General features: G+C 41.1%; 1 protein-coding gene across 2 annotated transcripts in view; it reads left to right on the top strand.

Annotated features, from left to right (window-relative positions):
* The window catches only part of STAG1 (stromal antigen 1), a 139,902-nt gene that overhangs the window by 77,509 nt on the left and 34,791 nt on the right, over positions 1 to 27,602 (top strand). For both annotated transcript variants that reach the window (XM_018560207.1, XM_018560206.1), the window contains exons 2-10: positions 8,951 to 9,076; positions 9,159 to 9,294; positions 9,598 to 9,756; positions 10,230 to 10,326; positions 12,321 to 12,397; positions 14,789 to 14,993; positions 23,713 to 23,864; positions 25,933 to 26,006; positions 26,744 to 26,867. In XM_018560207.1, the coding sequence (XP_018415709.1) occupies positions 9,048 to 9,076; positions 9,159 to 9,294; positions 9,598 to 9,756; positions 10,230 to 10,326; positions 12,321 to 12,397; positions 14,789 to 14,993; positions 23,713 to 23,864; positions 25,933 to 26,006; positions 26,744 to 26,867 (1,053 nt within the window). In that variant the 5' untranslated portion in view covers positions 8,951 to 9,047. The remainder of the gene's footprint in view (positions 1 to 8,950; positions 9,077 to 9,158; positions 9,295 to 9,597; positions 9,757 to 10,229; positions 10,327 to 12,320; positions 12,398 to 14,788; positions 14,994 to 23,712; positions 23,865 to 25,932; positions 26,007 to 26,743; positions 26,868 to 27,602) is intronic.

Here is a 27,602-nt window from a genome sequence, read left to right on the forward strand (position 1 = left end):
GCCCCCCGCCAGGCACGCCCCCCGCCCGCCCACCTTTCTGGCTCCATACACGGCATTAGGGCAGAGAGCGGCCGCAGCTCCGTGTCCACACATGGGCAAAAATGTGCGTTTTTACCGGCCACGTTTGGGATGCTCTTAACCAGTAATGGCACCTTAAGTGCATTGCACATTTTTGAAGCTTTGTGTTCTCAGGCATACATGACACAATTTGGCGCTACAAAAGGGTCCTGTTGTAGCGACGCACGACAGCGACGAACAGTGCCCCATTGCCATGCAGTGGAGAGAGATATCGCGCAGTAAATATCCGCGATATAACCGCGCGATAAATCGCTCAATGTGAATGGGGCCTTAAGGTGATCTTGTTTTATGTCACATTTGTTTGGAAATGAAACTGGTGTTGAGTTGGTTAAAAAATAAATGAAGGTGCGCTTAGGTTTTAAGTCACCCACTGAAGCCAAGTGTTCAGTTATTAATGGAAGAAAGTTCTCTGCAGGTTAGTTCACACCATATGCAGTGCGTTCCAGTCCGTTTCTGGCCGGAACGCACTGCCTCACATTGCGGCCGTCTCACTTTCTTGCCGGGCAGGAGGGGGTGTGACGGGTCATTAAAGTGAATGGCAACGTAGCCACGCCTTCCGGCCGCAATGCGGTCGCCCGCTATGGATAGTAGGGCACAATGTGCCTCCGGTGCGATCAAAATGCTGCAAGCACTATTTTGATCGCACCGGACCGCACTGCAGGCACAACATGCCTTGCGGGCGATTGCATTGCGGACGGAAGGCGTGGCTACGTTGCCATTCAATTCAATGGCCCGCCACGCCCCCTCCGGCCCGGCAAAAAAGTGAGGCGGCCGCAATGCGAGGCAGTGCGTTCTGGCCAGAAATGGACCGTAACGCACTGCATATGGTGTGAACTAACCCTACAGTATGAAATTGCATTGCTCTTAAATTGTTTCAATGGCTGGATGCTATTGCACACAATGCAATTTCAGTGCAGTGAATCAGTTCACAACCTATTGAGATCAGATGCACTCTGGCAGGCAGCATTTTTCAGAAGCCGGTCACCAACAGCAACCTATTTGTTTCTCTCAGTACTGGTTTCCTTTAATGGCTGATTGTAGTGTACACATATTCTTCATTTTTAATGATTGTAGTCTCAATTATCAGATGACTTTTGTACATCTGTGGTTCTGCAGCGGCAAAGTCATAAGGAATCATCTTTACCGGCTTTAACTGATTATATTTCTTCAAATAGTTTACTATCCAGGAATAAGCACGAGTTGTCTGGTTGATTACGATCATAGAACCACCTATAGCTCAGAGCGGCGTGTAACGGTTTCTGCATTGATTTAAGACTTCCACTTCCAAAAAAGCTTTTTCTGCCTTTTTTAATGAAATGGCTGCAGTGAAAAGCGGCATCTGCTTTAAATACAACAGCCTGTGTTTAATCTATTCCTCTCTGACAATTTAAATGTCCAGATAGGTGTTCTAGTTAAGCTGTGTTGACACATGTAATGATGTAATAGATAAATGCGACTTCTGTACTGTGTGCCCAGCGCAGCTACAGGATTGCCCTGCACACAACTGTCTCACTGTGGGTGTTCCAACAAGTACATTGTTCCTTTTTCCTTGTCTGTGTTTTGTTGGTCAGCTGAATACCTTGGTGAAGCTGAACTCAGGAGTTAAATCTTAAAAATACATTCAAATACCTTAACTATTAACAGAAATGTACCTTATTTGTGTATCACTCGGCTGTAGATGCTCAAATCATCTCTGAAAGTAGCCACCCTCCAGAAGGAAGGACAGTGTCAGCACTAATTCAAAGATGATTTGAGGATCTACAGCCGAGTGATAAGATATATTTTTGCTAATGGTAAAAAGGGGGATCACCTAAGTACATTTTAAAATACGTGCGTTTTCCACACGTTTGGGGCTACTAGTATAGCCGAAATGCGTGGCAGTCGCCCAGAATATCACACTTTTTTGTGCTGCACGTGAAACGCGCAGGAGTAAACGGTACATCAAAATGTCATTTCTTTTCGTGTGTTTCGTGTAACCTTCATACCCTAGACAGAAGTAAATACCTAACCCTTGCATTGTGGTGGTACCCCCACTCAAAGTGTACTTTTTTTTTATTCCCATCTCTGTACTATTGAGGAGATTTCCCTTCACTTCCTGTCCAATAAATATAACCAAAAGTGATGGGAAACTCCTCAACAGCTTCACCAGAACTAGTGTCCCTATTGGAAGATTTCCCATATATTCCTGTTCTGATGACAACCCACATTTGGCATTTTCATTTACTTTCAGTGATAGTCACCATGACAAATAGGGTGAATCTCCCTTACAGGGACACGGGCAGGGATGCAAACCTGGCAGGGGTTGTAATCCCTCTCTACACCATCCAAAACTTTAAAAAAAAAAAAGTTTTGGCATTAGTTGAAGTCTACATTATTATTTATATTATTATACAGGATTTATATAGCTCCAACAGTTTGTGCAGCGCTTTACAATATAAGAAAGACATTACAATACAATAAGATAAGGAGGGGCCTGCCCATGAGGGCTTACAATCTAAAAGGGAGGGGCCAGTGATACATGAGGAGGTAGCTGTGTGGGATGAATTTTTGAGAAAGATAGTTCAGTGGTTAGTTTAAAGTGGGATAGGTTTCCCTGAAGAGATTAGTTTTTAGGGATCGCCTAAAGTCAGAGTAGGAGATAGACGGACAAGTTGGGGCAAACACTTCCAGAGGATGGGAGAGGCTCTAGAGAAGTCCTGGAGGCGAGCATGGGAGGAGTTGACGAGGGAGCTGGAAAGCGGGAGGTCTTGAGAGGAGCAGAGGGGACGGTTCGGGTGATACATTGAGACCAGGTTTGAGATATAGCCGGGGGCAGAGTTGTGGATATTTTCAATTTTATACTTTGGGCTATTGGAAGCCAGTGCAGGGATCGGCAGAGGGGGGTTGCAGGTTAGGTGAATGAGTCTAGCAGCAGCATTCATGATAGACTGAAGGGGGGAGGAGCCTGTGTAGAGGTAGGCCAATAAGGAGGGAGTTGCAATAGTCCAGACGAGAGATAACAAGGGAGTGGATGAGCAGCTTTGTGTTTTTATTGGTGAGGAAGGGGAGTATTTTGGAGATGTTCCGAAGGTGAAGACGGCAGGATTTGGATAGGGATTGGATGTGGGGAAGAAATGGTGAGGTCCGAGTCAAGAATGATGCCTAGCACCTTGGCATGAGCGGAGGGATGGATTGTTGTGTTATCAATGCTGATCGAAAACTTGGGAAGGTGCACGGTGGGGGAGGGAATATCATGAGCTTCGTTTTTGAAAGATTGAGTTTTAAGAAGTGTTGTGACATCCAGACCGATATGTCAGTAGATTAGTGACACGCAAGGACACTGAGGGGGTAAGTTGTGAAGAGATATATTTGAGTGTCATCAGCATAGAGATGGTTTTGGAAGCCATGTAAGGTAATCAACTGACCAAGGGAGGAGGTATAGATAGAGAAGTGAAGGGGTCCAAGTACAGAGCCTTGGGGGACCCCAACAGGGGAAGAGGTAGATTTTTAGGTGACACTAAAGGAGCCCTTAGATAGCTAGGAGGAGACCCATGAGAGAGCAGAGCCTTGTAGGTCAAGCGAGTGGAGTTTTTTTTTGAGGCGCAGCTGTGTCAAAAGCAGCAAGAAGGTCTATTAGCAAGAGTAAGGAGTAGTGGCCATTGTTTTTAGCAGTTAGTAAGTCATTAGTGAGTTTCAGGAGGGCAGTTGCAGTGCAGTGTTGGGTGCGAATGCCAGACTGTAAGGGGTCAAGGAGATTATCAGTAAGGTGGAGGTGCAGGCAGTTGTAGATTAGGTGTTGTAGGAGTTTGGAGTTACATAGTTACATAGTTACATAGTATTTGAGGTTGAATAAAGACATTAGTCCATCAAGTCCAACCTAACTGCTGTGCTTTATCTAAATGCAGGAGGGATTATCTGGAAAGTATAAACAAATGTTCTGCTTCCCTGACCAAGTTCTCTTGTGTACTCGCATTTGCACATATCTGCATGTGTTTAGAAGATCTAATCTCCCCTGGATGCACATAACTCTATTTTCTCTTTACTCAGCTAAACTGAACACCAAAATGCAGGTAGCTGCACAGTATGCATTTAAAAATGTCCTATACACATGTGTGCGCATGTATGTCAATACCAGGACGAATAATGCAAAGAACCCATAGAGCAGTGCTTGACAAATTTGCTTTGAATCTAGGAGCCAGCCAACAAAAGTAAGTTGTGTTTTTTTCGTTATTTTTCAATTTTATTTAACTTTCATTTTTTTTAAAAAGGGGGGTGCAATGGGAGGTGACAGGTTATCTTTAAGGTGACATTAGGGATTGTATTAAAACCTTAGTGTCACCTTTCCACCTAAATAGCTTTAGTTGGGGAATGTTGTAAACACAGCAGGCAGTGGCTGGGAGCAGTAGCCACCCTGCTATTGGCTATTTAAAATTGCAACAGCAAGCTGGCTATTGCACCCGACAAAAAGTTTTCTTTAACTCTTGGCGCTAATGGCTGCCAGCTGAACGATCCACTTCCTGTTGCATACTCAAAGTTTTCAACAGTTTTTCACACAGACTTGAGGGGCTGCTCATCCAAGGCTCTGGGGCTTCCACCACGAACATAGAAAACAAAAGGGAACAGAGCGCCACCTCCGTGTGTAAAATCGTTTATTAGGATAAATAAAACAAGGATTCTGATGAAGGGGGCTTGCCCCTGAAACGCGTCAATCTTGGCTGAAGGTGGAAGGTGATGTGACCGGAGGCTACCGTGTTACATAGTCGGGGTGATACCATGTTGGGTTAACAGACAGTGTGGCCTCTTTGTTGTTAAAGCCTGATGAAAACGTTTGTTTGTGAGTACATTTATCCCTTGTTTTATTTATCCTAATAAACGATTTTACACACGGAGGTGGCGCTCTGTCCCCTTTTGTTTTCTATGGCTATTACACCCGCCCACTGCCTGCTGTCAATCAGCAGAGGAGGTGCCTGAAGGAGAAAGTTCACACAAGTATTGTGTAAGTGTAAACATGATTGAATTGGAAAGCCATCCGGTTCATTGAAGGAGCTTTTAGTATTTACGCAGCCCAATTCTAGCTTGGGCAAAAAATGCTAGATCAGCGCCCCCCCCCTTCCCCAGCATTCATTAAAGATAAAAAAAAGCAGCTCTGGCTATAATACTCTATCCCCAGCGCTGTTTTCAGACTCCTGCGGTCACCGATCCAGTGTCCCCTCTCTTCCGGATTGAGTGATTCCCACTACCTGCATTGTCAAGGATCCTCCCCCACCCTCTGGACTCGCAGGTTATTCTCCATTCACTCTTTAGCGGTTTTAAATGTGCTAAACATAAAAACGGTGCATTAATAGGGATTATCGATACTGGTATTGGTGCCGATACCGAGTATTTGGATGAGTACCAGAACTCCCGGAAGCCGTGCGGCGAGTCATTATCACCAGGGAGCATGGAGACTTCCGATATTGGTATTTGATATCGTCAAGTACAAAAAGAAAAAAAAAAACCTTGGTACTTGTACTCGATACAGAAACACCGGTATCGGTGCATCCCTAGTATTAAAGATAGAGTGTGTATTTTGTGGGTTCAAATGCTGTTAATTTTCTCTGACTGTTTTCTGACTGTTTGAGCATTGTGGCTGTTCAGTGTCACGGTGCAGAATCTGATTGCCTCGGAATTGAAATGCAGTCTGTATGGGGCGACTAAAGGAGGCTGCCATCAAAGGCTTCTCGGAGAGGTATCTATCCTCCACATGAATTCTCATTAATTGTTTGGATGGTTTATTGTAATCTCGCAGTCTACAGGTATACTATTGCTATATAGTATCGCTGTATGTGCCCTAAAATGATTCTCTGGAACTGCAAATGTTTTTTCCCCAAACGTTTGGATGCTTTTGAAAGGACATTTAATAGTGAAAGGTTTGGCACGAGCCAATAAATAGTTTACTGATGTGTTAATAAATTGTCTGTTTCTTCTCAGATGCCTTTACATATAAGACAGTCGTTTATCAGTGATAGAGAAAATACTTTTTTGTAGAGCGTGTACTGTATGTCATAAGAGGAACAACTGGATAGTTGTATGGCTGTTGGATTCATTCAGGGGCTTGGGAATCTCTAGGTATTGGGAAATTCATTTTAGAAAGGTCTGCTGCTCTCCTATTATAATTGAGCAACAATGTTTTAAACCCGTTGTTAGAGAAGGGGCTTTTTATGAGGATTGGTTGTTTGGAAACCATCTACATGTTCTCACATTGTTCAGTGTAGGTGAAAGATGAATAAATGTGGTTGTGGTTATAGTAAACACACAATGTTCTCATGTTATGAATGAACAGGAACACTCAGTATAGAGCAGTGGTTCTCAACCTCTCTAGGGCCGGGACCCCTTGGTAACATTTGCCAAGTTGTGGTGACCCCCAAAGGTAAAATGTAGGAATGACGCGGCTGCTGCAGCGACATCTGGTGGGAGAACTGACACTGCTGTGCTAGGACGGGGCTGACGGGTCAATTCATAGGTGTGTTTAAATGTCCCAGATGGTGGATTCAGTATTAACCCTTCATGAGTGAATGCATATGGGTGATGAGAACGTTGTCAATTTTAAAGTGGTGATGGGATATGGTGCAATATTACTTGTGTATAAATTATACATGTTTCAATAAATGAATTTATATATTTTCTCAATATATGGTGTGAAATAACTCTTTTGAACCGGTCAGCTAGATGTATGTGGTTATTTGCAGAATCGCCCAGTCCAGAATGTTTGTGGATGGCACTGGTTTATCTATACAGATAAGCAATCTTTTCTACGCAATCTTTGGCAGCTAAATATAAACCGAAGTCTGTACAGTTGTGGCATCTGCAAAGTTCAACTAAGGATTTATTTTTGAAACAAAGTAAACTTAAATTAATCTATGATACATAGCCACCTAGTGGCAGTGACTAAAAGCGTTTTTAATTTAACTGCTTCGCTGTTCTGGCATTCTTCCTCTCCACGTGCTCTTTGTTGTGGTTTGTCTTACTAGTAAGCCTTTATGGAAAGACTGAATAGGCTGGCCTCTTAAATGGTATTTACATAACTATTACCTATTAATGAGTTTGCTCGGCATTGACTGCAGGATTTAGCATTGCCAAGGGTGACACAGAGCAAGTCTTCTGCTATTTTATTGTGACAAGCTCTGGAAAATGGGTCCCTGACCACGCAGCCTGCATTTAGCATTGCTGGATAAAAATATCTAGTTTTGCATTTAAAACACCCTTTATAGAGTGCTTTTTATACATGCCGGTTCAGCAAGCTAAGGCCATTTACGTTTTCTACATAGAAAAGCTATCAACACATCTAAAACATAGCGTATTGCATGACTTAAAATGCATGTTTAAAAACACATTCTAAGAACAGACACATGAACATCACATATTCATAATATAATCCCTGCTGTATTGAACTTGTATTGTAACTGTACTATCTTTTTGTAAAGCACTGCACAAACTGGGCACTATATAAATCCTGTATAATAATAATATTAGATAACATTGTCATTGATTTTATACATTTCTGATGATTTGGATTCTCAAGACAACTTAAGACTGACTTGCACTTTAGTGGTTCAGGTCCTTTCAATGGTCCTTTCAAACACATGTCTGTAGTATTCCCCTAATACTAGTGTTATATAGACAATAGTTTTTCTTAGATGCATGATTTATCCAGTGTCCCCATCCCCCCTTATTCTTGCATAAAGCAATTCAACAGGTTTCATACCCAGTGAGTTGGTGTGTTTTCTGATATCTCAAATGCAGTGATACAATGCCTCTAGTGGTGAAATCATTTTACATCAGATTTGTTAGCAACTGGTAACTGATCTAGGCTTGTACTGAAGTGAAAATATCTTCATAGAGAATTTATTCATAAACTCCGTAAGATGAAACTTCTTTCTGGTTTGGGGATTTAGGTGAAATTTTACAAGCTAGTGAAATGAGGATTTGTATCGTCTGTTAGACTAACTCAGTCTAGCAAGTTAATATACCTTCCCATATGCATTTGTTTTTTTCATAGTTCTACAACTTATTCCTTAGTGTGTTGGAGAAGGTGTAGAACCACTTGCATCGGTCTTGTTTTAAAGGTACTTCAGTGCTGTTGTCCCTCAGTAGTCACAACAGACTCCTGATTGTGGACACAGTCCTAAATCTTTTTCTTCAGCCCCTGTTCTGAATGAACAGGAAGCCTCTATACCGAGTACTCTTGTCCGTTCTTAAATTGAGGCGATAGTAACAGTAACTGTCCACAATCGTGAATGAACAGAAAGTGATGTAGAGCATTTCCTGTTAATTCACAACTGGGGACACGGTAAGAATGCTATGTCCTCAGTTATTTACAAACACTCAGCGATCAGTACAGATCACTGAGTTTACTTCACTCTCCATGCTGAATCACCTTTCTCCTCCCCGCTGGGCATCGGTCTGACAGTTTCTCTCTTCCCAGCTGGACACTGGACTGTGTCCCCTCTGATCCCCGCTGCTTCAACTAACACAGGCGGGGGAGAGCAGCAGGGATCGCAGAGGACACAGACCATCGCTCAGCGGGGAGGAGAGAAGCTAGGCCGTTTTGATGTTATCAGCATTTTGCCCATAGTGCCATTTTCAGTGGCCGAAATAATTTAATAATAATGAACAAGAGCATATGCCACTTTCCCCATTATAATACAACGAATAAGAATCTGTTGAGTGTTGACTGACATGTTTAGATTGTTAGTGGTAATTGTAAGCTAGAAGGTCAGGGCCTGGTTATAAGAAAAATCAAATCAGCAGAGTAACCCATTTTGGTTTGACAGATCTTACATTCATTTATTCTGTCTTGCAGATTGTATTTAATGCTATGCTGAGATTCATGTTCTATTTTCTTTGTCCTTAGGTTGAACGGTGATCCAGTGCTGATAAGTGCCGCTACAGCAAACCTTAAACCAGCCTTTACATTGAGTCATTGCTCTCCTTCATAGACGAATCTCAAGATGATCACGTCAGAGCTCTCAGTGTTGCAGTAAGTACATTACTAACACTTTTACAGGCATTAATCTTGGTTTAATATTGTGTAAAATATGTATATCATCTTTTTGTTTTAGGGATTCCACCAATGACACCGGTGCACCAGTACACACGGACATGTCTGCAGTTGCCAGTGAAATGAGTTCCGACATTACTGATGACATGACAGAGGTCAAAGGCAAAAGAAAAAGGGGCCGCCCTGGAAGACCACCAGTACGTAATCAAACGGCTCCATCTAAAACAAAGTATGCCCTTGCTTCTGGCAAATATATGGAGTCAATCCAAATCCATTCATCCTAATAAAATTGCATTATCTAAGGTGTTTATAGAATGGCTTTATGTCCAAAATGTCAAGTAATGAACACAGACATCTATAATCTGACAAATTAAATATTGATTTATGGGGGGAGGAGGGCATTTCTGGTTTTGCTTTTAGCCTGACTCTTGTGTTTATGTTGCATGCGTGCCATCAGGTATGACAAAGTTTAACTTTTAAAACCATTTGTTCGAATGCAGTCTGCTATTAAGAAACCACGCAAGACGCCTGGTGAAAGGAGTCGTGGAGAGCCCGGCACGCGAGGTCGGGGCAGAGCAAATGGTCATCCTCAACAAAATGGAGACGGTGATCCGGTCACCTTATTCGAAGTAGTAAAGATGGGAAAGAGCGCGATGCAGGTATTCACAGTTCACACACAGTAATATCACTTCTGATTTGTTTTATGCTTTATTTAGCTTACATTTTATATAATTGCACTTACCTCTCATAGGAATTGCTGGGCAAATCCATGCAGGTTTTAGGAGCCAATGGGAACTTACAAAAAATGAGAGGAAAAATGAATGAATTTGTTAACATTCTGCCATGCTTTAGAAATTACTTTGGTATGAGAGTGTAAGCAAGTCCCAAATCTAGTTATGTAAAAAAAAAAAAACTTTACTTTCTCTAACTGAGGGACCACTCTTGTTGTGTAGTAGAGGTATAAAATAATGTTTAATGTGATTTTTCTAATTTTTAAATTGTAAAAAATAGAGATTTGTAGAACATCTGATGGAGTTCTGTATTATCAGTGACTTATGATATAAAATTGTGCTGATATGCATGTAGAATCTTGTATATCTGTTTTATTCACAAACTATTATCTCTTTCATAGTCTGTAGTAGATGACTGGATTGAGTCGTATAAACAGGACAGAGACATGGCACTACTGGACTTGATCAATTTCTTTATCCAGTGTTCAGGATGCAAAGGTAACGTTTGTGGATGTTTTCCCACATTGGTTTAGACTTGGTGTATACAGTTCTGGCCAGAGTCCAGCAAGACTCCCAACATAAAGAATCTTTACAAACCGATTTGTTCCTAAATAATCAGATGTTGCCCTAACATGTCCATTCAAGTATTTGTTGGTCTTGGTTTGTAAATGCTAGTCTGAAAAGCTTCACACTCGGCAAATATGTTAACGCATTGAACTTGCTTTAAGGCTATTTCACACTAACAATTCTGATACTGGTGACAACTTGTCAGAGATCGGATAGAGTAGAGAGCACTCACCCACTCCTGCAGCATTGCTCCCTTGCTTGCCGAACCAGTAAGATGTTTGCTCCTCCCTTTACTTGTAAGTGAGATTCTGCTACATTTTCGCAAGTGAGGTAGCTGTGTGATCGGGACAGACGACAAGTAGTAGTGATCCAGTTGCTGAATGTGACATTGCCCTTAAACAGCTTGATTCCTTTCAAATAGGGCTGCAACAACTAATCGACATAATCGATTATAATCGATTATTGAAAAAGTTGTCAACTTTTTCAATAATCGATTAATCGGCTTCCGATCAGTTGGCTCTGAATGACTTGTAAATGCTTTCTGAACACAGATTTTTTTTTTTCACAGTAGCATTTACAGGCTAGGATTAGCGTATGGCTATGTGTAGCGGGCCTGAGTTAAAAGTTTGTCTTAATCAGCAGTTTTGATTTTGGCCATCTTAGAAAGACATTGTTGAAGTGACACTAAATTTAGGATTAAATCTTAAAAATACATTCGAGTCCCCTATTTATAAAAATGAAGATTATATGTGTATTACTCAGCTGTAGATCCTGTGTAATGACTCGCTGCCTGACTTCCGCTATCAGGAAGCCGGCGGCGAGTCATTACAAGCCGGCCGGCTTCCTGATTGATCCGGAAGCCGGCTCTATGCTCCCTTGTCACCAGGGGACACTACTTGGTGGCGAGGGAGCATGGAGCCAGCTTCCTGGCCAATGAGAAAGCCGGGCGGCGTGTAATGACTCGCCGCCTAGCTTCCTGATTGGTCGGGAAGCTGGCCAATCAGCAAGCCGGTCGGCGAATCATTACCCGCCCCCCGACTTTCTGGTTGGTCGTCACCAGGTGACGAGGGAGCATGAAGCCGGCTTCCCGGGCCAATCAGGATGCCGGGCGGAGTGCAATGACCTGTTACCGGAAATACTCGCCCAAATACTGGGTATCTGCACCAATACTAGTTGCGGTGCATCCCTAGTTGCGGTGCTTGAATACTTTTTTGAGATTTAACTCCTGAGTTTAGTGTCGCATTTGTTTTGATAAATTACATTTTCAAAAGTGATCACTCAGCACATGGAGGGGATGTTGCAAAGACAGGAGCAGACAAAATATGGAGCAGCTGTGTGTAGCAACCAGTCAGCTTCTAGCTTTCATTTTTTAAAGCTTAAATGAACAAGCTGGAGATAGAATCTGATTGGTTACTATGCACAGCTGCTTCAGTTTTAGTAAATTCCCCCAATTGTGTGTATGCTAAAATACATCTGTTAGGAGAGAAATATGGGGGCTGCTGCTGGCTTCCTGAGAGTGCTAGTTGCTTGGCTGTGTCTGGCTTTAGTACTTCTGAATGACAAACCCTGAAACAGGCATGCAGCAAATGATTGTCAGAATTCCTTAGCTCTCGCCTCATTTTCGGTCACTGAAACAAAGTGTTGGATCCAAAGCAATGGCAACCTACAGAATTGTCTCGGGACAAGTGTACTTGTACAGAGCATCATCTGCTAAGGTCGATGTCATGACATTGCGATAGAATGGTACAACATACAAGAAAAAAAAACAGACTTTTGTTGTAAGCTGTCGGGTACCCTCTATTCTAACAAGTGAAAATAAGTGTCAGGCAGTCTGTAGGCTGTGAAAGTATTGAATAAAATGAATCAATCTACATTGTTTCCTCTCTGTTAATACTGACTTGATCACTCGTATATGTTCTGTGTAGGCACTGTAAGAATTGAGATGTTCCGAAACATGCAGAATGCGGAGATCATCCGAAAAATGACTGAGGAGTTTGATGAGGTATGCAGCAGTTGCATCTCTATACGGCTTAAAATGTCTAGTTTATTTTCCACTTCTTCTAGTTTCATTCAAATAGTAGATATTATATATGAGCTGCTAACAGTTCTCTCCCTTTTTATTTATTGTTTAGGAAAATCAAAAAAATCTTATCTTAGAACTGAATGTTAAGGGTATATTGTTATCATGCAAATATTTGTTCAGTGCAGTATCTGGAAGTTTAGCCCAAATGCCATCAAGGTTTTTCAGTATTGCCACATGTGTACGATGCTGCTCTTTTGTTTGAGTTGAATGGCCAGATACTTAACATTGGGAACTTTAAAATGGATCTATATTCTCAGAAATCAAGACTTTCTTTGACAAGCCCAGATGGGAGTGTGTCTTGACTGTCCGTGGTTCTTGTGGGAGATTGGGCATCTCCAGACAGAAAGTGTGCTGCTGTACCCCTGAAAATTCCATTGGAAAAGGGGGAAAGAAATTACAGAGCAACCTAGTTTTCCACCAAGAGCCAGAGGAAGATGGGACAGAAACAGGAGGGGCTGGTGTTCTTTAATTTCACTAGGGAAGTAGAAAAACCCCTGGTATGTTTATATATTGGTCATTGCCCACAGTGGAAAGATTTTCTTGGCCCCCTTTGTGGACATCAGGAAAGAAATGAATGGGAAGCCTAATCAGTGGGGACATAATGAAAGGAGCTTTTTAATACAGCGTGGAAAGGTTAAAACCCTTTGTGGAGGCATGCAACACTAAAACCCTGACAGGTGCATTGACCATTTCACGCTTTATCTAGAACTAAAAGATTATCCGGAGTTCCACTTTGCACAGGGCCTGTGTCAGAAATATCTCCGGTAGTACAGAATGTCACCAGCACACCAAATGATGAGGTCAAGTGTTCTCCCTTCATTGGTGCATATTGTCACAATGAAGCAACGTTTTCGGGGCCGCGCAGGGTCCCCTTCATCAGGCACCGTGTGACCCTATGCAGCCCCGCAAAAGCTGCTTCTTTGTGACAATATGCACCAATAAAGGACGAACACTTGAACACATCGTTTGGTGTGCTGGTGACATTCTGTACTACGTTTGAGGCCTGCAGTGCCATCCACTGTCATTACAGCACCCACTTTCAGGGGTTCTTCAGCAAGGAGTGCGGCAGGACATCCCAAGAAATATCTCCTGTGCACCTCTGTATCCAATTTTCCTATTGCTTCTAGTGAAGCAGTCTGCTCCTTGTTACAAGCCATAAGCTACTTTATGGCCTTACCACAACTTCCCTGCCTCAGACGTTAATATAGGTGCAGGAGTTCTTTAATAAAAATTCAAACTTTTTGCTGGTATTCCTATCCATAAAGCCTTGTTACTGTTTAAATACACATTTGATTAATTCGTAATAAAATATATAGACACACACTGCATGATGGTAGGTCAGTGTGGATAAGCCCAACGTCCAATAGATATAGAAAATCACCAATGCACTTTATTTGCAACAATTGTCAGACCACAAAGGGCATAATGCCCACAACTGTTGCTAATGGATGCACTATTTCTGCCATGTAAATGTGTTGAACTTAAAATAAACGTCACTGGTTCTCCAATCTCATTTTCTTTTTTATATGCATATTTCCTCTTGGATAGAGTGGAGAAGGATTTCTATAATGTTTTTAAAGATGAAGTTTATTCTCCTGTAATTTCCTCTCCCTGGTTTTTCAGTAACTTATCTAATATACAGACTAATATACAATAATATTGCTATTCATGCATTCCTGTTCATGACTGGAATGGTGTCGCAAAGAGAAATTAAACCCGACTCTTAATTCTTTCCCACTCTCCAAAATTGAAAAAAATAACCATTTGCCTTAAGTTTAGTACAGCCTGTGTATATTGTCACAATCATTCTAGCATATATGTCATTTTGAAGATGCACTTCACATTCACAATAATGGTTTGAAACCTTTACATTCTTGAAGCGTTTCTCAGACCAGTGTCTTTTTTTCTTTAGAGGAACTTAAGCAGAATTAATTTCATGATATCATTTTTAGCACATATCATTTCAACATTACAATAATAATTTTCATATGAAAGTAAAACACTTGCACAGATGTGTACTGTATCAGGTTCCCTGTCCTACTTATAGCTCAGGTCCCTCGCAGGTCCACCGCTGCAGAGAAACTACAAAAAGACAGAAATTGCTAAGCACATAGGGGTAATTCCCCATAACCGTAAGCCAAGACTAAAGCAGGTGTTCTATAGCAAGAGCTACTTCTGGGGGCCAATAAAGTATTAATAGAAGATATCATAACTTGACATGTGATAACTGAAATGTCATAACTTGTAATGAAATATTTGGATACTGTTTAAGCTTTTTTCTAAATTTCCTTCTTTTCACCAATTTTTTAGGATAGCGGAGATTATCCTCTAACAATGCCTGGACCACACTGGAAGAAATTTCGATCCAACTTCTGTGAGTTCATTGGCGTTCTCATCCGACAGTGTCAATACAGCATAATCTATGATGAGTATATGATGGACACTGTCATTTCACTGCTGACTGGCCTCTCTGACTCCCAGGTTCGAGCTTTCAGGCATACAAGCACACTTGCAGGTAAAAGTTTGTTATGATTCCACTTGTGCCAATAAACAGCAGTGGAATCTTGCCTTCTCAGTTACAGGGTGTTAGTTGGATGAAGTTCAATCATCTTTAAATGCTCTTCTCCTTCTCCTATGAGGTGTTAATGGGGTCAGACAGTGAGGATTTAAAAAAAAAAAAAGTTTCTGATCAGCATAGAATTTAAATTGAACTCTTAGTTTATCCATACTGTGCCATAATAAGTTTTCTTTCAAGCAGGCAAAATAAGCATCCTATGCCTCTCAACACAGTTCTTGAGCAACCAATTCTTGGACTGGGGAAGCAAATAGTGAATTCTGAAAAAGTTAGTGTTGCGCAATAGGAAAAGGTGGAGGAGGAATGTGCAAACTGCTTTTTTTTTCCTTTTTGCATTATCCATTCAGGGGCACACATAGTAGATGATCTTAGCGCAATGGGTTATACTGCCGCCATCAGGAGGTTGGCACACTAGCAAACAAAAATGTTAAGCCAGCCCCCTGTGTAACACTGCCTCTAATCGCCATGCCTCGGTTTTAGAGCCTAGTGTTCCGTAGGAGGTTAGATACTTTTTCCTCTGTTCTGGTGTGTAAAACCCTACATACAGTTATACAAATCTTTGTTTTCTTTCTTTTTTTTTCTTCTGTCAACTTTCTCAGTATGTTGAAAAGAAAAGATGCTGTTTTCTGTTTAATTAAGATATCTAATATGCTGCTCGAGCTGGTCTCTATGCAGCAATTATTTGGATCTGTGTCTGCTCAGTAAAATCTTTGAAGGCTGCAACTAAACCCTGCTGGACCTAAGATTATGCAGCTAGCCTGGAATTGGACCTTAGAACACGGAGCTCTGCTTGTGGTGCTTTTCAGACTCTTGTGTACTGTTAACTATAGGTTGCGCTCCAAGTCTGGACCTGTTTTGAGTCCCATAGTACATGGAGACGGTTTTTTTACTCCCATGGGTTGTTTCTGTCCTGATCTGTATACAGGTTCGCTGTTGCCCTTTTCTTGGTTCATGACCTCTCTTGATGGGCTCTTCTCCATACAGGCTTCCTTTCCAGATATGATTTCTTCCATAGCACATGTGTCAAACATAAGGCCCGCAGGCCAATTCATGTGGCCCTTGCAACTGTGCTGCAGTTGGGGCACCCCCCTCGCCTCTGCCCCCACCTTGTCTCAAGCTTTCTCAGCTACCAGCATACCATATTGACGTCAGTCTTGTACATGGTTTACACTCAATTAGGATTATAATTACCTGGATGGATTTATGTTTCCCTGGAGATAACATGACAATTCTTTTTTTTTTTACCCCTTTTTTAATTTTTTTTTACTATGTAGGTTATTAAGCGCATGATGGACTTTTTTAGGTACACTATTATTAAAGAGGTTGTTTTTCTAACTTTTAGTGCGTGTGACTTATCTCTCATGTTTTTTCTTGAAAGCTGATTTACAGCCTTACCTTAAGTTTTGCATAGTTGTACAGGTTCCTTTCCTGCACTGAAATTGCTTCATGTGATTGCACTGCACCCTGTGCAGCAAGTCAGGGTCTCATTTCCTGGCTGGTGGACATCCTGCATTATTTAATGCTTTTCTTCCCAGCTGAACTGTCCTTGGCCCCCTGCTTTTTCCTTCATTGGATTTTAGTTCAGTCAGTCACGGAGGCTCAGTAACACGTGGGCAGTCTTCTGTTATTGGCAAGCTATGTGCAGCACCTCCCCACCATCCACGATCTGCTAACACTGAGCACAGAATCAAATCACTGGGTCTAAAGTAAGATATGTAATTAAAACAGGCTTTATTTAAACATTTCATTAGCATGTTGATAAATGGAGGAGGATTGAGCCAAGTATGTGACAGCTCACCAGTGCCAGAATGTAAATCGATGCAGCATAAATGGGATTCTAGAATACCACATCCTATACAATGTTACATAGTAGAGTTTTAGAGTAAAATTGCCTGGGATTTTAAAGGGGGTCTATAAAGTAAACATAATATAGCAGATTGATTGAAACTAAGTACAAAAGACATATTGTTTATTCATTATAGGAGAAAGTTTTTATAAAAGTTACAGTACACTCATCTCATCACTCATCTTAAAAAATCAGCATGAAAGTATTAAATTGCTCAAAAATGGTGATAGGCTATAATCTATATATCTGTGTCAGTTTCACAATACAGTCGTGCCTACTCCCAAAAGTTACTGTTGATTTTAATATGGGTTCTGAAATACTCAGTTTTTCCACCGTAATGTAATTACAGTGCCACCTTGTATCGCTGTTAGTTTTCATGTTCAGCCTGCTCTGTGTCTGGGGCAGATTATAACTATGAATATCTTTATGTTGCTGCCCCTCACTGGTAAACTTTAGAACTTCGGTATTGTAGATTTTAATGCAATTTTTCTCCCGTTTTCATGGTATGAATTTAACTTCTGACAGTTTTTTTTTAACTCTTGGCGCTAATGGCTGCCAGCTGAATGATCCACTTGCTGTTGTATACTCAGTTTTCAACAGTTTATCACAGTTTTTCACACAGCTTTGAGGGTCTGCTCATCCAAGGCTCTGGGGCTTCCACCACGAACATAGAAAACAAAACATAGAGCGCCACCTCCGGGTGTAAAATCATTTATCAAGATAAAATAAACAAGGGATATTTGTACTCGCAAGCAAACGTTTTCATCACTCTTTAACAACAAAGAGGCCACACTGTCTGTTAACACAACATGGTATCGCCCCGACTATGTACCCCGGTTGCCTCCAGTCACATCACCGTCCAACTGCCGCAGTCAGCCAAAATTGACGCGTTTCAGGGGCAAGCCCCCTTCATTAGAATCATAGCTTGCTTTCCCTGAGAAAGGGATATAATACTGGAAGCCGACCAATCAGAAAAAAATCTCCATTATGACATATCTTGGAGTGATTGGCTCAATTTTACACACGGAGCTGGCGCTCTGTTCCCTTTTGTTCTGTATTTAACTTCTGTCCTGCTTCAGTTACACCTCTGTTCTTCACTGTGGCTGTCTTTAAATGACACTGGGGTTTTGTTTTTTTGTAATCTGTTTGTAGTACACCTGGAGTGGAATATCGTTCTGAGTTGTAGTTTTTAGAATTAACATATTTCATTTTTTGTTTTATAAATTGATAGTTTGTACCATTTAGTTCTTTTTCCCCTAATACTCAGAATTTGTTGGAACTATGCCAAACTTATACATTGTTATCATAGGAGAACCGTGTGATAGTACTCCTTTTTTTGGAGCCAAGTTTCATGGTATTAACTACTGGTCTCTAATGTTCAAGCCACATAGTTATCGAGTCTTCAGACCTTTACGTTCTATCACACACTGTTCAAGTGTCAAATTAATTTTAGACAAGATTCTTTTTCCTCATCTTTGATTATATGTTTTTCTTCCATTGTTAGTCTTTAATTAAAACACAACTCTGGTATAAACTAAAGCTTTTATTGTCACAAATGCCCTTACGGTGCGATGGAATAGCTAGTTATATATGTATAAACTTTGAACTGCCTTTCATTGCAAGTCTCAACTCTTGCTGAAGGTTGTACAGTGGCTTACATATGTACTAGAAGGCATCAAACACATAGGCTGAACATAATTATACTTAGGTTCAGCTATAGTGCAGAGACCACCCATTTTTTTTATGTAGTTGCCTATTTGTCGCTGCTTAATGCTGGGATAAAGGTGCAGAGCTCAAACAAAAGCTGGTCTGTTATCATATTAGACAAAGTGGTCGTTTTTGCAACACCGTAAAAACCTTTTACGTGAAGGATCTCTCTCCCTCTTTTCTAAGACTTTGCAAGAGCCAGGCCTTTGAGTACGAACTCAGCAGCAAGCTATGTACAGTTTAGATGGGAACAGGAACGAGGTAAATAACAGCCAGCCTTACAGTGAGATAATTCTAATGCATGGTAAAGGTCTGAGCTGGGACAACATTCTGGTTATATGCCATGTGTACATTCAAATATTGTTTCTTCTCCTCCTACAAGAGGATTTGGACACTGCCCAAAAAACAAACTGTAGACCAGACTAAGATGACGACTCCTACTATTGGCATGCTTTAGCTTTCTGCTAGTGTCCCAGGCGGATTTACATTTTCTCTTTTAGCTCTGCTGCAAATCAAGACTCTTTATGTTGCTGCTGGAGCTCGTCTCTTCAGTCGGAGCTGTCTTCAACCTGACTGTGCGAGTGCTCCTTCTGTACCCCACTGGACTGGATGTTGCAGGAATAGCCTGGAAGTGACCTTTTGGGTGCTGGTTTCCACATAGGTCACTCTACGTTAAGGGGTAATGCTGTGAGACTGAGCGCTGTCCAGTCTTTGCTTTAATGAGCTTTCCTCCACAGCTATAAATCCTAACTTATAAGCCACCACTCTGAAGGATCAGCCTTTTGCTTCTACCAGTGCTGTTTCCAGTCCTGAGTCCTTTAGAATACCTAGGGCAACAAAGATTTTTCACTGGTCAAGTCCCTGGACATACTTATTTGTGTGATAGGAGGACAGGGTTATCCCTAGCTTAGTGATCCAGGAATCTAGCTATGCAATCTAGGAAGTCCTTGTTCTGGAAAATCTTCACAACAGATGGCAGCCTGTTGAACTGTGGAGCAGTCATGGGCACCCTGTTGGTGGGGGGAATCAGCATCCTTGAACATTGGACTTGTTTTCTGTTTTCGCAGTTTTGGACTATTCTGGAAGGTCATCCATTCTGAATTCAGACAGACAACGCTGCGGCTGTGGCATACATCCACCATCAGGGAGCAACCCAAAGTCTCCTTCAGCAAGAGAGGTAGATAGGATATTGTCTTGGGCAGAACTTTAAGTCTTCTTTCTAAATCCCAGACGTGGACAATTAGCAGGCAGAGTTCTTCAGCCAACAGCGCATAGATTCAAGGCAGTGTTCCAGGACCTGTTCCGCAGGTGGGGGATGCTGGAGGTGGACTTCCTGTCCTCCCAGGTTTAACAACAAACTGAAATGGTTTGTCTTCAGTTTCAAGGATTCTCTGGCTAAAGCAATGGGTGCTCTGTAGCACTGTGGGACCATTGCACCCTGATCTATGCTTTTCTTCCCATGGAGCTTCATTTTCAGTATTGTGAAGGAGGGCATTCCATTGATGTTCATTGCTTTTGACTGGCTCAGGCAGATGTGGCACACTGACCTGGTAAGACTTTTGGTGGGCGACCGTGGCCAGATCTCCAGGATCTTTTTTTCTCATGGATGGGTTTGCCCTTCAAATGACAGGACTGTTGCTTTAATGACAGGGTTGTTGATGACCAGATTTTGAGAGGGGCAGCTCTGAATCTGAGATTACTATTCTGCCAAAAACTTGATGAATCCTCTTTTTTTTTTTTTTTGCAGCTAGGTCAGCATTTGGATCTCCTCTCTATTAAGGTGAGGTTTCTGCCCTTCCTATCTAGTTTCAGAGATCCTGGGCTTCTCGCCCCTTGATTAATACTTTCTACTTGTCCCTGTTCATTCCCCCGTGACTCCATGTGATCTGAGTCCCATGAAACTGCTTCTGTTTGTTCCTTTGTGACTGTGGATTCTGTATTTGGTTCTCTCTGTGCTTCATAGACCACAGTTTAACCCCTTCATGACTGGAGACGTACACTGTATGTCCCCAGCATGAAGTGCCCAAATGACTGACCACGTTCACTCTACGTGATCAATTATTTGAAGCTTTTAAAAGCCGCTGAGATCAGCGGTTACCGTTCATTAATGGATGCCTTGTTATTGAGACATCCACTAATAAAGGAAATAAGATTTTGTAAAAGCTTAATTCTTTCATCAATGGAAGAATTAAGCTTTTACAGATACCTGATCGCTCTAAGCGATCGAGTATCTGACAGTGACAAAAGAGCGGCGTGAATGGGGCTGCTATATCACTGTTTGGACAGCTCTGTACAGATCCCATGTGTACAATGATACAATGTTTCATTTTGCTACATATTTCTATGCTGCTTAGAAATCTATAGCAAAATGAAACATTTGTATCATTGTAATAAAAACATTGCATAAGACTTCTGATTGTTCTAAGAACATCAGAAGTCTTTAGTGACATCTGAATTTGACCTGCTGCAGATTCAGTCACTAAGGTTATTATTGGCTGCTCCTAAGTTTTAAGCAGCCTATATCCAAAAAAAAATATTTAAATTATCAAGCAGTCATAGTGGCTGCCTAATATAATAGACAAAAAAGTGTAAAGAAATAAAAATTTTACAAAATAAAAGTTATATATACAAATATATTTTACCCTATAATTATACAAATTAACCCCTTACAATGCAAATCTGCAGCTGAGCTGCAGCTTTGTTTTTCACCCTAAGGGGTTAATTTTTCTATTTAACCCCCTCATGAAGGCGTTGTTCAAAGTATGTCGCTGTCACTAAGTGTTACAGTTATTGACACTTAGTTACAGTGACATTGTAGGCCACCTAACCACTATTAGGTTTTACAGCAAAAAATAAAATGTTAGCTTTTTGTTTTTAGGCCCAGAAGTACAAAAAAAATTCTCATCCTAGGGATTGGAGGTGTTTCCAAATAAATTTATTTGAATGCATTTACAATCAAAACTGGGAAAAAGTGTTTTCGTTCCGGTTTTTTTCCTCCTTTTTTTTGTATCTTTTATTCATCCTACGTGAGGCGTTAGGCACACATATGTGATATAAATATATAACCCTATCTGTCCTCTATAAATACAATATATAATATGTGTGGGTGCACTTAGTAAGAAAGTATTTTACTGCCGTGGAAGAATCTCACAAATGCACAAAAGTGCTTCAGTCATTAAAAGAGAACTATGGGGTAAGTGTTTTTCTCCATAGTTCTCTTAAGGGTCACGGGAGGACATATACTAGCATCCTCCCATCACCCAAAGCTCAGTATATCGCGAGCTACAGCTCACGCAATACTGAGACCACCGCAGCCGGACGGACCCCGACATTACTGTTGAGATCCACCCAGCTGCGTGAGTGACAGCTGGCTCTGCCCGGCCCCTCCCCGTCCGTTCCTCCACTCAGCGCTGGAGAAGCAGGAAGGGGGGAAATCCCCGTGGAACGGTGACGGTATGTGTTCGCTCACTTCCCGATCTATTGAGCAGATGTGTGACTGTTTCATTGTCACACATCGGCTCAAACTATGAGGATGAGTGATTTTCACTCACCTCATAGTTCTCCTTTAAGGACAGAAACTTAAAAAAAGCTCAGTCATGAAGGGGTTAAACACACTAGAGACATTTTTTCTCTCTATTCTTAAGGTGAGTATTCCTTTATAGCCAATACTTTTGCGAAATGAGTGTCTGAACTTTTGGCCTTATCCTGCAAGGAACTTTTTGTGGTGTTAATGCCCAGATTTCCTTCTTGCCTAAGGTGGTTTCTGCCTTGAACACCATTCTTCTCCCCCCGTGTCTGGCTCCAGTTCTACAAAAAAAATTCCCTCCATTGTCTGGATGTGGTTCGGAATGTAAGATGTCTCGCTGCTTCTTTCAGGAAGTCTTGATTCCCTTTTAGTCATCCCATTTGATCTATTTAAGGGTACACCAGCCTCTCGTTTCACCATCTCTTAAGTGGCTCAAACAGACCATCATTCAAGCTTATGGTCTCAAGTATTGGGTTCCAGACGCCCCCCGGTCACGGTGCATTGTATGCTAGATCTATGAGTGTTTCTGATGCTATGCGGCATCTACCAACTGTCTCTCAGATTTATTAGGCTGCCATCTGGTCTTGTGTTCACATGTTTCCTATCTTGCAGAAGGTGGATGTTGTGCCCTCATTTAATGCCAATTTTGGGTGTCACATCTTTCAAACAACTCTTTGAGCCACAGGCAGTTTCCACTTCTGTTTTTTTGAGCCTGTTAGCATTTGATTGTTGTGCTGCCCACCCCTTAGTTGGACTGCTTTTGAACGTGCTGAAGGTGAGAGATTTTGTCAATGGACGACGTGGGCAGTGGGAAAGGTAAGTATTCAGTTTCTTCTTTTAGTATTTTTCTTCTGTTTAGTATTTTTTGCTTTTAAGATGAAGCGTAGTATATTTTCAGTGACCACACATTTATTTTTCTACAGTATCTAAATGTTCTGTGTTTTTTATTTTTTTACATGCCTGCTTTCCAAGATTTTGATTGTATTTAAATATTTTATTAGATAAACCGCTAGAAGTATGGTATATTCGCTACTAAACTGACTCTGCCTAGTAATTGCCGGGATGAGATATCAGCCTCATAGACGGGATTGTTTTCATTAAGTCGGGCAACTCAGACTTGTGTAGCACTGTGTGAAGCAGGAATCCCAGCCTGCATATGTATATACTGAGCAAATATTGCTACCGATTTGTAAATGTAACATGTTATGGTTAAGGCAACTATTTCCAAATATACTAGTCTCAATGCCTTTAAACTTTACATCGAGCATTTTATAAATGTTTATGCAGACGGCAATTACTTGGTTGTCAGATGTATCTTTCAGTGGGAGCAGGAAAGCAGTTATGTAGCCTGGTGCTATATTTCATCCTCATAGAAAAATTGAAGTTCTACAAGGAATAACTTTGAAATAACAAAACCTTTTAGGGCCATTCACACTTCTGCATTTTTAATCTGTTAAAGGGGGTATTAAATGTTTTACTTGCAGTAGCTATAGGTGATCTTGCTGGCAACTTTAATCTTTTAATTACTAACTTGCCAATTCTGGTTAAAAAAAGTGTTTTTCTTCTTGCTCCCTCTGTAGCAATGAAGCTGATGACTGCACTGGTGAATGTTGCCCTTAACTTGAGTATTCACCAGGACAACACTCAGCGGCAGTATGAAGCAGAGCGAAACAAGATGATTGGCAAGAGAGCCAACGAGAGGCTGGAGCTGCTGCTACAAAAACGAAAAGAGGTATGCCCCACATTCTCTCTTATGCACTCAAAGCTACATCTTCACTGTACAGTCCATTGGTCATTAAAGCAGGCAGGCATATGGATAGCCATGTTTAAATTAAGATGAAAAGTCTTGTGGTTTCACTCTGCTCCGTTTACCCAAAGTTCAAGGTACAACATTAGAGTGCAAAAAAAATATAAGCTGTATTTGTTGTTGGGTGCTTCCTCTACTGAACCTTCTGCACTAAGTATTGGTCCATAATGTTATGAAGGGTTGTGACTCTGCATGTCTACAAATTTCCCATTCAAAGAGTGCTGCCATGCAGGATGTTTTTCCCCTAATAACATGGTGCAATTTTCGCCTCTTGAATGAAATACTGCAATTAAAGTAGACCTTTACTCCCTTTGGCTAAAAATCACATCAGCATACAGCTCTGCATGCTGATATCAATAATTTTTCATTCATTAGTTAAACATATTTTAATTTTGCTTACAGTTTCTTTTCTTTTCTACTTCCTGGTTCTCTTTGGCAAAAGCATTTTCGTACCCGGAGATCACATGTGCCAGAGTTCCAGGAAGTAACGGTAGATGGATTCATGTGCTCTTAGTAAAAGAAAAACAAGGTATGCTAAGATTAACAAAAAGTCTGCAATTATCTAGAAGTATGTGTTTATAGATTGTCATTACTAAACATTTCTAAAGCTGCCGCTGTTGTTGTTTTGAAGATATGGGTAAAGTTTGAAACTGAAATCATAAGATACTTACAGGGAGCATGGTCTACCTGCTGATAGTTTCAGGCTTTCAAACAGACATTGCTGTACGGTGCCAATCTACCCCAGTCCCTTCATCCTGTAGTCTAGTCATTCTGGAACACATTCGTTGGTGATGCCAGAACATCCTCCTTCCTGTATTCTACACAGAAAATCTGATGTAAAATGGAGACAAAAAGTACTAAATAGTTTCTCCTAACTACCAATTAGATTTAAATCGGTCTTGAGTGTTTGAATGTGGTTAATGATGTGGGAAGCGGGGAGAGAGGGACCACAGCAAAAGTTTTAGGAAGTACACACCCACTTCCCTGATGCCAACCCTGTATAGAGTTCTATGTTTGTGCTTACTCTGTATTACACAGAGCTCAGATTAAGTTAATCTGAGTGAACTTTCTGTTTTTAGTGTAGTAGGTCACCAAATGCTTTAATTTGTCTTCGGTTACTAGTTCAGTTTTGTAAACAGCACTTTAAAGCTGAACCTGCTTCTATGCAACAAGAAGGTAAATGTTTTTGCATCACTCTGTGGAGAGGGGCAGACTGCAATAGTAGTAAGATTTAAATGATTTACAGTGGGCAGTTTTTAAACGCGCCTAAGACGGGGAAATAAATCAAAGTGTATATATGTACAACATTACCCTAAGGGATCATTCACATGGGTGTGCACATCCGTGCGCGTGCAGAGTCCCAATCTCGGGAGGGACAAATGCTGCATGCAATTGCGTGCAGCAGCCTGCGTCTCCTAATGGGGAGATGCGGTTGCATGAAGTTACATGCAGACCCGAACCTACACATCCATAGGATTCGTCCAGATCGGGCACCAAGACCAGCACGGATGTAGGTTTGGGTCTGCATGTAACCATGTGCAGCCGCATCCCCCCCCCATAGGGAGGTACAGACTGCCGCACTCAATTACACGCAGCACCTGTCCCTGCACAGGTATGCACGCCCATGTGATTGAGCCCTAAATATCAACCACATCGTTTTGTTTAGCAACTCAAACCAGTAGTCTTTCTCACCTTGTAGCTTATGTGATAACTGTTATTCTCCGGTAATGAGCAAAGAGCATATTTTTCAATGCACCCTAAAGACTGCAAGTTATAAACTGTTTCAAACTCTCGAGGAGCCAACGTATTTTCTCTCTTGCACATTAACAAGATGTGAAGTTCTCTGCTACCTGTAGACATTGTTTAGAATTTTTTTAATTATGTTCTATATAAAATGGAATACTCCTTTATTTGAAGCTTCTTGATTAAGGTGAGATTTATTTATTTTTACTTGATCATTATTTTAAGTTTTTACATATTTACTTATTACCAGCTTCAGGAAAACCAGGATGAAATAGAAAACATGATGAACTCCATTTTCAAGGGCATCTTTGTCCACAGATACAGGTAATGCACTTAATGTAAATGTGGTAGTATGATCTTACATTGAGGCCTCCTTCACACTGAGCTTTTGTAGCGCTTTTTCCGCTAAAAATAAATAAATTCTCCAGATAAAGCCCTCCATTTATTTCAATGGTGCTGTTCACCTCTGAGCGTCATGTCACCTGTAGCAAAACGCCCGCCGCTTTTAGAAAGTACATGAGCTAATTTTTGGCAGATTCTCTGCTTCTTGGCCTTATAGACTTCAATGGAAATGCTCAAAAATGCAAATTTTTACGCATGTCTGTCCATTGACATCAATGTGCAGCAATCTGCTTATTAAAACTTGCAAATTTCACAAGTGTGCTGAAACTCTCTTCCTTCTTGTCGCTCAAGTGTGAATGAAGCGCAAAGTACACGTCATGAGAGAAATGTGTAGGCTGCTACTGCTGACTACTTATGAAGTTTTCAGGCGGTCATGCAGAGGTTTTTATTTTTAGTTTGTTTTTTTTTTAGTTTTTTTTTTAATCACTGTTACAGAACAAGTAAAGAGATAAACTCTAACTTTATGACTTTCATTTTCTGTATCCTTCTTGTCTTAAGCCAAGCAGAGCCAGGCAACTATCTTTTTCAGGTGGCAGCCAGAAATAAAAGCCAATAGGTTTCTCTCACGATGGTAACTTTTACGTGAGACCTGCTGGTTAGATGCACTTCTTATTTTTAATATTACTAAATTTGTTTTTTGAAAATGAATCTTTCTGCAGAGATGCTATTGCTGAGATCCGGGCAATCTGTATTGAAGAAATAGGAGTTTGGATGAAAATGTACAGCGACGCTTTTCTCAATGACAGCTACCTAAAATATGTGGGCTGGACACTCCATGACCGGGTGAGTTTTAGAATAATTATATAATTGTGACATGGCTTGTACCAAGCTGGGCACATAGTTTTAAAGAGACCCCGTCTCCAGACCTATTCATTTCAACAAAAATCATTCCATAAGCCTTTGTGTCTTTAGTGTAGTTTGTGTGTTCTGTGCCTGTAGAAGCCCTGAAGTGGCCGGGAGCCTGTTAACTCATGTAAAGCCAACTGTCGGCTTTACAATGGAAGTGATTGGAGCTGCTGTCTGCCCGATCACTTTTACGGGCACTGATGTGTGCAAATAATGCAAACATGGCTGGCAGTGAAAGGATTAAATGGAGAAAATGAGTCACACTATGTTGTGTGAACCACAGTGGACATGTGTGAGAGAGTTGTCTGAGAACATCAGAATGAAAATTATAAATTAGCATGTCAAAGGTAAAGACCATCTCCAAACAGTTTGATCATCTGTGACTGTAGTTGCAAGTATTAGTAAGTAAAAGGTCCACAAGAGTGTAGCCAACCTCCCTGGACATGGCCACAAGAGGAAAATTAACCCCATGTTGAACAGAAGGATAGCTTGAATGGTGGACAGAGAGTGATGCAAGCTGAATTCCAAGGTTAAAGTACATCACTGTCTTATCGCACTTGTCATGCTTTTTTGGATGGCAGCAATTTTAAATCAAGGAGATCCTGGGGGACGCCACTAAAAAACCCAGACTGTTATTTGCTAATATGCATATATATATATATATATAAAATA

This window comes from Nanorana parkeri, unplaced genomic scaffold (assembly GCF_000935625.1).
Source record: "Nanorana parkeri isolate BGI_ZX_2015 unplaced genomic scaffold, ASM93562v1 scaffold439, whole genome shotgun sequence".
Classification (NCBI taxonomy): domain Eukaryota; kingdom Metazoa; phylum Chordata; class Amphibia; order Anura; family Dicroglossidae; genus Nanorana; species Nanorana parkeri.